The sequence below is a fragment of the Gambusia affinis genome, linkage group LG22 (genome assembly GCF_019740435.1).
Source record: "Gambusia affinis linkage group LG22, SWU_Gaff_1.0, whole genome shotgun sequence".
Lineage (NCBI taxonomy): Eukaryota > Metazoa > Chordata > Actinopteri > Cyprinodontiformes > Poeciliidae > Gambusia > Gambusia affinis.
In genome coordinates, this window is record NC_057889.1 from 15,191,877 (window position 1) to 15,203,888 (window position 12,012).

Consider the following 12,012-nt stretch of genomic DNA (forward strand, 5'->3'; position numbering starts at 1 on the left):
CTAAAATGCAGAACAAAACCCACTGTTTGCGCAGCTTTGACTTGCTGGGTTATTAAGAGAATTGATTAAACTATTTAGAGGCTGCAGGAAACATCAAATCTGGCAATTTTCAATAATTACACATGGAGTGTTTGGCTGTTTCAGCTGTATTCAAAAGACTTATGAAATTCAGTGGTAAGTGTCATTAACATGTTTGTGTTGTATAGATTTGTTCATCTTTGTTTATTTAAGTCTTTAATTTTCTTTTTGTGATATCATTGATTATGATTGAGACATTTGTATATCAAGTTAGTGCACTATTTTATCTCTATATATTATAAATGCTATAAATGCTGTCATCACAGACCTTACAGTGGATATAAATATAAATATCCCACACATTAAGCAAGTAAATAAGAATTGTTTTTATATTGCTCCTTTCAAGACTCAACATGTATGAACTGATTGAGTTTCTGCTTTGTTGCATGAAGAAATTAGCGAATAAAATTCATGCATGCAAAGAGGATAGAAACAAACCAGAAGCATTTGCAGCTGTAATTGCAGCTAGAGGTGTTTGCACAAACTATTGAGTTTGAAAAAATAAGCAGAAGGAGACTTTTCTTGTTAGCAAGAATTTTTCCACGCCATGTCTGATTTTCCTTCCTCTCCGTAATTATGCTTTACTGTTTATCTCAAGCATAGAATCTCAATAAGATGTATTACAGTAGCTTGTAGATGTAATGTGGCAACATTTTAAAACTTTTTTTATTTTGCAAAGGACTATATTTCTAGTAAGTACTTAACGGAGGAAGACATTTTATTTTATTTTTTTAAACTGCAGACCTAATAGTTCCTCTCACAGAACATTTTGTTTGTATGGACTAAATTTATTTTAAGTCAGCTTGAGATTTACCAAGTTAGGAGCTGCCCAGTGGTGCTGATTAACTTTTTTCTCTCTTTTCTCTCCCTTCACTGACAACAAAAAACTAATTGGCTATAAAATTAGTATAATTAGGAAGGAACTAGGAGGTTTTTTTAAACTTAAGCATTGGCAAAAGACGGTTCAGACTCTGACTACATTTTCAGTTTATCACGGGCCTAACACACCAACATTTAAATATTGTCATTAACATAACCTTTTATCACCTGTTATCCATATAAAGTACTTTAAAAATCACCACATGTCTGTGTGGAGATCCCTGTGTGGCTTCTAATAATAGCAGCTCAACTGCAGCATGGACATTAAAATCATCTGCTCTGGGTATTATCATCCTACTATAAACAAGCCCAAATGACGAGGACAAACACAGCATAGCATGTCACTGAGGTGGATTTCTATTTGTCCATGGAAAGTCATCTTCTGAGCTTGTTGCTGGATCTTGATTAGAATTCAGCGTACAAGTCAATGTTTTCTTCAGTTGTCCGAAATGAGCTTCAAGGTTGGAAAAATATGTTTTTATTATTATTATTGTTGTTGTTGTTTCAGTATTGTATATCTTCACAGATTCTAACAAAGTAAGAAATGTTACTGATAAGAGCCTGTATACTTTTCTTTTTTTTAGTCCTGGCAGAGAGCACATAAATGTATTAGACTCATTGCATTGCATTTGTCTCACATTACTGTATTTGTATGTAGTTTCAGGAGCATTCCTAAGGTGTTTTGATGCAGGAGGCAAGTATAAAATGTGCTTAAATTGTGTAAAATAATGGTTCTCACTTTTTTCAAAAATAGTATCAGCTCAGAAAATACTAGGTTCTCCCAGTAGAACCTAGTATGTGGTGCATTTCATTTTTTTGTTTCAGTTTCTTGCCTTTTTACATCAAAACAAAATATTTTTTATCTGCTGGGTTTTGCTTAATTACGACTTCCACTTGTATCTTGATGTTGGAAATTCGTGTTTTGAGAGTGAATATTTTTTGAAAGGGTCCCTTCCAGTGTGAATTTCACTGGTATGTACACGCAGCCACACACGCAGACACAAATAACCCACATGGTTGAAGTTTGTACCAACACATCAGATGCAGTCTTGATTTAGGAAACTCAATCGACATATTCTCCACTCTAATTAGTGGAGAATATACTTCTTTAGAGAACTATGTTTCTCTAAAGAAGAAACATACTTAGAGAAGCATGTTTTAAGTAAATATTTGTCTGTCCAAATAACTAATTATTTTTATTTTCTTGAAAATAACTGACACAACGGTTTCTCTGAGTCCACTAAAAGTATTACTTGCACCACAGTTTGAGAACCAAAGACGTAGCAGAACAACTTTTAGGATTCCCCCTCTTTGCTTTTCTAAAAGGATCTTTAACGTTTATATCCGCTGATGCAAGTGACGTGTTTAATGTTGTTTTTACTCCAGAGAAATGTAAACTGTTGGTCGTTTTGCTTAATGGTTCAGCTTTAAAGAAACATATTCAGTTATTGTGAAACACAATGTTCTTCTCAGTTTAAAATAGTTGTTTCTGTGGCTCCAAAATTGCTTAATTTAATTTATTTTTGCTTTTAAGAAAATAGTTTTCAAGGCACAAAAAAATAGAAAACTTGAAGTTAATATTGTAGCTATATGCCAGTCTGATATGTGCTGCAGGTTTTCTGATTTGTTTTGTTTTCCAGACCTTTGACTATATAGAGAACAAATTACATTGGTTTTCCAATTGAACACTTTACATTTTGTTGCTACAGTATTTATGAGTAAGAAAAATAAAGTTAGTTTTTTGTGTGTGTTCTGTCTTGCTCTATAGATTGTTCTCATAAGCATGTGGCCCACATACTGATTAATTTTATACATTCTTAACAGTAATTGATTTTTTTTTTTTTTTAGGTTTCATAATTACTAACTCATAGCAGGACAGATAAAACAACAGTTTAATTTCTATAGAAACCTTGGCAGAATGGAAGTGGTTTTCTAATCAAAACACCTAAGTTAATGGGAACAAATCACTTGGATTTTTCCACGAAGAAATGGCCTATCAGGAGCTAAATAAATCTGAAGAAGGAAATAGCACTCAGCGAGCAGTTTCTGGGGAACTTTAAAGAGGAATTATTTTGGCTTTGGGGTCTTTTTTTTTTTTCTTCTTCAGTATGTTATAAATGGCAGCAAAAGTAAACAGCCCAGAGCCCACGAAAGAAGAGAGAGATTACTTTTCACAGAAAGCGCCGCTCCCCAACTGCCGAAGCGCTGAACAAATGTGAATTTAAAGACCAAAATGTTTTAAATAAACATGAAATTTAAATGTTTATTTTATTGTGCTTGCCTTTAGGTAAAGCTTACCCTCCGGAGTTTTACTACGACACCTATAGCCCTCTGTGGCAGTACAGGCCGCGAGTCTATGGCTTCAAGCTGCAGTGGACCCAGATGAACCCTGGTGCCGTGGACCGCATCATTGCCTACAGGCTCGGCATCAGACAGGTAAGAATGCAAAGATTTAAAAATTATAATAATAATAATAGCTTAATTTTCTTGTGAAAGTTTTCTAAACCCTGTAACCTTTTCTCATTTTGCGACAATACAACCTTGCATTTTTACAATAGACGGAAACGTACTGCCTATGTTATACAGATCTGGGGAAAATGAAGAGCCCCCTGCACTGAAAGCCATTGAAAACCTCCTGGTTATTCCACCAAATATTGATATCTGAACTCTTCCTGAGTTAAACCATTAGTATTGTTGTTTCTAAGTGAACATGAAATTGTTGTCTTTGCATTATTTCAGATCATCTTTTTCCCTATGTTGACCGTTTCTAATTTTCTGCAAATAAATACAAAATTTGTGCTTGGAATGTCAGACATGTTGTCAGTAGTTCATAAAATAAAACAACAATGTTCAGTTTACTTAAACATATACCTGTAAAGAGTAGAATTAGATCATTTTGCAGTGGTCTCTTAATTTTTTCCAGAGTTGTATAAAATGGGGCATCCGAAGGGAGGAACATGAGGATACTTGTATTGTGATCATTTTAAAAATTGATGCCGATTTAAATGTGCTACCGCAGTGTCGTAATATTTCCAGTTTTCCAGTTGTGGTAGTTTCTGAACCTGTGAGGAAACAAATTTATCATTTGATAGTATTTCAAGACTCAACATTGGGGTTTCATTTCTAACATTTTGTGAAAAAAAAAAGAATAGTGTGTATTTTGTTGTTGTTTAAATATAGATTTTGTAACATTGCAACATGAGCTCTTCCAGCAATAACTGAACACCTGGAAATATGCCAAGATTAAATTACACGTAGGTTGGCTTTATTAACTGTTTTGGTCACTTCTGAGGTCGCACTGGGTTCATCTGAGTAGAAGTACATGCCACACATTGTTAAACTCTGTAATGTTTTTCTTCCACTTTCAGCAAATGATAACAAAGTAATTTAAGTGTGTTGTAAAATTACAAAACGGGAAAACATGAAGGGCATGGTCAACTCTACATGATTGAGAAACTCTTTTTCTGGGTTCTTGGTGTCAGCAGCCCAGGATTTTTAGACCTACAACAAGAACTTCATTATTGTACATAAACTTCATTAATTGATTGTGATGGTGTGATTTACTTTTTTATAAATGAACTTTATATCTTCTTAAATGTTCACAGTGGATATTAAGCTTAAATAGTAAAAGGCATGCGTCTGAAGTCAGAATTATTCCAACTTAAACTCTGTCGTGTTTAACGTCCAGTTGTTTCGTTCCTCAGCTGTTTCAGACTTTTCAGACTATATAAACAAAAACCTTTCAACATGAAACAAGAGTGTTGACTATAGAAGAACTAGAAGTGGTACTTATAGTGTTTTTTCCTCTCCATGGTCTGTCTCATTATGCTTGGTGGAGGCTGTTAACATATTAGGAGCCGTATACGGTGGTTTTTCTCGAACTGCTTCTGTTTGTGCTTCCCATCACAGAGGTGGAAGTGGAGCCCCGCAGTGAGAATTAGCACGCACTCCTCTTGTTTTCCCTGCTTCTCCTGCAAACTCCACAGATGACAGGCAGGCGGCATTGATGGATGGGAAGGTTGCATTTTCTCTCTGGGCAATCAATGTTTACCTTCTCTCTCTCGGTTCTTCTCTCTCTGTCTCTCTCTCTTTCCTCGGATTTCCAACTAGAAAAGGTTCATTCTAAATATATATATATATATGTGTTTGGTTTTTTTTTCAATTACGGCCACAAACATTGCATTGCCCTTAGAAATTCAGGTTAATGTTGACATTGCAGTTAGGAATTGGATGATGACAAATAGAAACAAAGAATAAATCAAACAGAAAGCAAAACAAATAAAAAATGCATGCAAGCTGCAATTCTGAATTTATCTCATTCCTGCTCAGAATTAGCAAACGCGTCCTTGGTTGTGTTTGTAATGAATAATAAAAATCACGTTTGCTCTACACCCTGAAGGAACACAGGGCTTCAAAAGACTTTCTAAGGTTTTTATGTTTGTGTAGTGCGATGCACTTATTTGCCTGTTGTGTTACTTGGCAGTCAGTAAAAACAATATTGTTTTTACTGGGCATTTTGTGTGAAAACCTGCACAAAATGCACAATTTGTTATTAAAGTTTCAGCCAGTTTTCTGCACATTCTAAGGTTTTAAGTTTGTGCGAAGCAAAACCCTGCTAAAATCTAATAATTTCATTTACTTATTACTAAGAAAAAAATCGCATAGATTTTCCATGAATGTAAATTCATTAATTTATGTTTTGCGTTCTTGACGTGAGCTCATAATTATTCTTTAGGTTGCCACTCGTTCTTTCTGTAGCTGATTGCATTTCAGTGTTTAGAACAGATTTGAAGAGACTGATTGGATTTTTTAGATATGTATTCTGGAAAAGTTAGTCAGACAGCAGCAAATGTTTTATGGCCGTGTGCAAAAGAAAGAGCAAGAAATGAAACAGAAACATGTGGGAGTAAAGGCTTCTTTGGTAGATAAACAATTTCAGAGATATCCCCAGCATCGCTGTGACTGGTGCAGTAAAGAAAGCTCACATGCACACTGCAACACTTAAATCTATTTATAGATCCAGCAGCAGCTCCCTTGCCATTCCCAGAGAATTATGATCATTTCCCCCCCACTGCCTCTGAATTAATACCTGGTAGTGGTGAACCTTATGCCTTTATAACGGATTGCTGTGTGTTATCGCCCGGTGCCCTCGTCAGAAACAGTCTGACTGGAGGGGAAATGGGAATAAAGCTGTAGCTGAAAGGTATGCACCAGTCAGACGCACAAAGCATAAATCATAGCATCTGTCAGAGATGCAGCAGAAACGTGTGACATCTGCCCTTATTTTGATATTGTAGCCAGGCTTCAAAATCTTCTCCCTCTTCCTAGAGTTTGATTTTCTTTCAGCAAGATACCAAATGGTAGCTCACATGCATGGGCTTGTCCTGTACATGTTGCACATGTTGCACATGTACAGGATCAAGCCCATGTATGTGAGTATGTATATAATAGGAGCAAACAGAAAAAGTTATAGTTAAATTCATTGGCATGGTTTTTGTGAAGTTTTCAAGTGAATTTTTATCAAATTCACTTGCCGTATTTTCCAGACTATAGAGCGCACCTCATTATCGCACCTACAAAGTTATTTATTTTTTAAACAGTCAATGTACATATATAAGCTGCTCCGAGCGATAAGCTGCTGGTATCTCACCACTCTCAATTTTTCATAGGTTTTAATAAATCTGCTATTAAGGACGCAGCCCTGCGTCTCCAACGCCGAACCATGGATTCATTCACGCCAAGTTTACGTGCAGCGGCTCTATTTCCCTCCTGAACTGCCAGATTGACAGCCTTCAACTTAAAAGCTGCATCATATGAACTTCTTCGTGTTGTTTCCATGATGAGGGGGTTTGAGTTTGAAAGCATTTCTCCGTCGTGCCTGCTGCTAACATGTGCTTGTTCTAAATGAAAATCAGCGCTTTGTTCTTTGGTTTCCAATTTTGACTTCCAATGATTCACTTCCTGCTGAAGAGCCCCCTGGTGGTTGAATAAAGATCCACAGATAAGCCACATCGGAAAAAAGTAGCGGCTTATAGTACGAAAAATACAGTAAAAAAATACTTATGTAACCATCGCTTAACATCAGCTGAGAGTTTTTTCGAGCAAAATTGCACAGGAAGGCTACGGCCAGGCTACCTTAATTGCTACAGGACAAAATGTTGTGGCTTCAGTAATAACTCAGCCAAACAACATCATGCTTTTCAACACAGACATCCACTGGATGAAAAATGCAGCAAGCTCTCATTAAGTTTATTTAGATTTTCTTCCAGGCAAATCATCAAACAGTGTCAAAGTGTTTCTGATTATCCTTTTGTAGCTTGGTGAACAACTGTTTTGTAGGTTTGGCAGCACGCTACAGCAGTGATTATCTAAATGTTTTGTCAGAAATTTTGTTGCTCTCATACATAGTTTGGATTTTTGCTTTAAATTGTTTTAATTATTAATCATTTTTCCTTGCTCCTGAAGACCTGAACTCAAAAATGTGAGTATTTTCTTACTACAGGTAGGAAATGTCCACCACCAACACTAATAATAAATCCCCAATAGTGACAATAAAAAGAAAATCTGGGCTAAAATACTTGTTGAGCGATTGCGGTTCTGTTACTGCTATAAATGGATCAAAACCGACACATACTTAGTGAGTTTTCATACATTTTAGGGATGACTTCAGCCACAATTAATACAACTTGACCAGCATTGTTCTCCACTCTCCTGCCTCTGTATTGTCTTGTTGAATTGATCTGACACGTCAGGATGAGCAAGCGGATCAATAGAGGCTGTATTAATTACATGCTGGTAATCCATCGACGATTTGCTCCTGTCAAACATGACGCCGTCCGTTTGACTGTTCTCATGTTGCTTCTGGCTCACAGGCTGACTTTGAACATTGCTAACGTCTTCTTCTTCTTTTTTTTTTTTTTTTTCTGAAGTTACCACTCCTGCTGCAATCACGTGAAATAAATCGATATGTTTTTAATCAGAAATTCAGGAAAGGAAAAAAAAAAAAACTTGACAGGAGGTAGATGACTCAAATTAGCAGAGCCAAGACAAAGGCGCAAAATCCAAAAGTCAGGAGTTCTGTGGTTTAAATTGACTATTTCATTTTCATTTGTGTGTTAACGGCGCTTTTCTCTTTTAAATGAGGGAAAAGTTGATGTTTGCTTGACGTTTTCCTTTTGACAACACTAGTTTTAAGGGCTTACTTCTAACTGCAGCTTCAGAAAATACACAATGACCAAGTCACTCTGGACATGATAATATATGTGTTTTTAGGATTCATGTGCAGCATTATATATTTTTATCCAACTCGACTAAAAGTGAAGTCTGGAAAAACATATGAAGCGTGTACTAGAAGAAAATCTGTTATTTCTCCACAATAGCATCTTCTTCTAACCATGTTGTTATCAAATAGGTTTTAGATAACATTGATCTTCTGATACAGAACTGTTACTACTATTACTACGTCCATCCAAGTGAATCTTTTTTCACATTACAACATATTTTACAGATTTTTGAGACCTCAAACCAATACTTAAAATGGGTGTCATGAGTTGTTTTGTTTTTTTTCTTTAATCTTTACAGTTATATTAATCTCGTGCTTTTTTTATTATTATTATTTCATCTCCTTGCATTTTAACACTGTTGTATCTTAGCAATGATTTTGCTGAGAGTGGAATCTAATGGAAATTTCAAGTTAACACATATGGCTCTGCACATAAGAAATGCCAGGTTTAATGTGCTTAATTTATTGATAAATTGTTCAAAACATGCTTTGTGATTTTTTTTTTTTTTTTTGTTAAAAGAACAAGCAACTATTCTATGATAATTTTATTTGCACTACATCTCGTGTCTGACACCGTTCAAGAATACAACGTTTTTCTAAAAACTTTAGTACAGTTTTATTTATATCTGTATATAAAAACCAGCTGAAACAGAGTCTGTGCTTGTTGTTGCTGATTGGATCCATATTTGTGTTAGCATTGTAGCACAGCTAGATGCTGCAGGAACTTTGAAAAGTAGCTGTTTTATTTGTAGAGGATGCTAAATTACTGCCCTCATACCAGATTTACAGCTAAATATATAATTGTCAACATATCCACTTTGACAATTAAAATATTTGACTTTCATTTTGATTTCTTTTGTCCTTTTTGTCTTTGCTGGAAATAAGACATTTCAAGTTGGCGTTTCCATCAAATGCCAAACAATAACATAGTGTTTATGTTTTGCAATCTTTCCATTTTTCGAGTTGTGACTCTTTGTTACTTTTGTTGAAATGTTCCTTTTTATTGAACTTCCTCTTTTTCAGCAGTCCTCTGTCTTTTCAAAATTAATATCTGCGTTTCTTTATCCAGCTTGCCCCTGGAGGCCACATGTGTCTTGAACCCTTTTTTTAGACCCATTGTAAAAATGTATGCACATCAGGGAACAATAACAGCATGAAATTAATAAAACACAAAGCAACAACACGTAGAAGGCTTAGCTGAATTCACAACGGCAAACATGAAAAGCATAAATGCCCCACTGTGCACTTCTATATGTTCACACAAGGCATTATAATTAGCTGGTTGCCAAAAAGCAGCTGAAGAGCTCGTCGCTGTGATGGTGAGTGAAGCAGGCAATTTAGAAGTAACATTAGTCCTCTCTATCTGAGCTGATGCTGTGCTCTCTGAATGGGACTTGAAGTGTTCCCCACACACTGACATTCTGCCACAAGCCTTTCCACCGGCGGCAGAGTAAGTCCACATTTAGTGTGCTGTGCTTAGCAAACAAAAGGTGATTGTTTTTTTTTTTTCTTTTTCTGTTCAAATCTCACTCAGTGAAGCAAGTGTCAAGAGTCAAGATAGCAGCAAACAGGAAAAACTGGAGACATTCTGGAAGCCTGACCAAAAAAAAAAAAAAAGGCTGAATGCTAATAGGCTGATATTGTGGATGGAAAACAGATTGATTTTATCATTAAAAGATAAGTTTAATAGTCTTAAAGAAAACTGTTGTTACATTCCATTATACGTAATTTTATTGTAGATGTTGTTTCAGACACAGTGGTAGAGGTAAATCTAGAATGTGATATAAATTGTAAATAATTTCTATCAGTAATAACATAAATGTGACAGTAATAAATGTAAATGTAACAATAACAATGTGGGGATAGTAAATACAAATGTGATATAAATAAATATTAGTTTTTTCATTTAACTTCATCCATAATACTTTTTTGGAAATTATAGTATTTGTATCAAAACATTGTGTCTTTTTTTAAGAAAAAAAAAAGACACAATCAGGTTGAATTAAATTGTTGGGGCCATATGGGATGTTCTAAGTATTTCAAAAATTGCTGATCTACTTGGATTTTTACACACAACCACTTTGTGGGTTTACAGAGAATGGCCCATAAAAGAGAGTGTTTCTAGTGAACATTAAAAGTCCAGGCAGGATCACTTTGTTGGTGTTTGGGGTTCAAAGGTAGAATCGTTTGAGATGTTGAGACTCAACAAGAAAAACACGTATTAACGTCGTTTCTCTTCCAAAAGAAAAGATCTGATTTGCTTAAAATCTTTTGAGGGTTTGAGAAAACACCCGAACACACGCGCTGTCAGCCCAACACTGCATTAGCAATCAGCAGCAATGCCGTTTGTACTTAAGAGGAAGGTGAATATTTTCAGGTAGGGACAAGCTAGCTCCGTCGGGTGAATCACTCTATTTACCTGCAAAGATAATGGTGATGAAAACTTGCACCCCGTACTCGCAGATCATCCAAACTAGAAAGTCATTACTTCATTAGTACTGTTCTCACCGGAATACTATAACTCCAGTGCTCTGTTATCACACCTTCGTTCACTTCATCTCCATTGCACCAGGCTTGCAACTGACTCTTCAGAGTGCAAACGAAAGCATGAATAATCTGTGTGCTGCAGAAGAAGTAGCTTATCTTGGAACAGGTCGTTCCCTTAAACTGATTCCTAAAGTTAAAATGTAGCCAACTCTGCTTCTTTTTGCCCCTGATACACTGCTTTTGGGTCTTTTCAACATCCAGATGGGCCGCATTGTATCACTGCTGACGAAAAACACTCAATATTTTGTGTGATAACTGGACTTATTCAGCTGGAGAAAGGCTGTGTACACTGCAGGGCCAAATTTGAAATCTAAGGTCCATGTTGAAATGGGTTTGCAGAACACTTTAGAAAATGGGTGAATGATGCAAACAGCAGCATTCATCAACACCTGGGTCACCCACATATGGCTGGGAATTTTGATTGCACGACTGAATGTAAGACTCTTTCTTCTGCTTGACTACTTTCATTCAAATGGTTGCAGCAGCCAGGAAAAATGAGTTTGATTCATAAAAACAAAAGAAATTCAATGTATTTACTTCTACTGGCACTTAGTGGTAGTTTTAGTCGCCCTATAGAAACTGTTAATTAAAAAATGACAGCCTTATTTTAGAGGTTTACATTTATATAGGAAAAGAAACATATTCAGTCTTTTGCACACAATATTGTAAATAAAGGGGTAACAAGCTGGTTTTATTGACTTATTTTCTATACTGACATCATCCGATGAGAGCTGTGACATAAGGTGCAACATCGTGACTTGTTCCTCAGTTTTAAAAACCCAACTGTGGTTTCACTTGCATGTCTTCCCTTCAGTTCTTTAATAAATGCTACACCAATTTATATTCTACATAACCTGCAGATCCTAATCTTTAAAGCCACTTTTGATTTTTACCAGTCGTGTTTTATAGCCTGTGGATTAGAGCGCAAACCTCAACAAACTTAAGATATTTGAAACCGAAATTTAATTACGTTATTGCGGTCCTCTACTTTCTTTGGATTGCATTGATTTTTGCCTTTTGGAGTTTTAATTTGTCTTTGCAAAACTGAGCAGCCCATGAATATGTGATTATCTTGGTCAGTACTGCAATCTTGATTGTTTATTACAATTATTTGTTGAGTGTAAAAGCATGATTTTTTGCGCCCCAAAGTATTATTTTCTAAATTTCATGTTTCACACCTAAAAAGTGTGTAGTTGTGTTTTATTCCTTCCATCATTTTTACACCT

General features: G+C 35.7%; 1 protein-coding gene across 4 annotated transcripts in view; it reads left to right on the forward strand.

The window, feature by feature from the left end:
- mdga2a (MAM domain containing glycosylphosphatidylinositol anchor 2a) overlaps positions 1–12,012 on the forward strand; it is a 183,811-nt gene that overhangs the window by 141,252 nt on the left and 30,547 nt on the right. For all 4 annotated transcript variants that reach the window (XM_044105960.1, XM_044105959.1, XM_044105961.1 and 1 more), the window contains one exon: positions 3,245–3,393. In XM_044105960.1, coding sequence (XP_043961895.1) covers positions 3,245–3,393 — 149 coding nt within the window. The remainder of the gene's footprint in view (positions 1–3,244; positions 3,394–12,012) is intronic.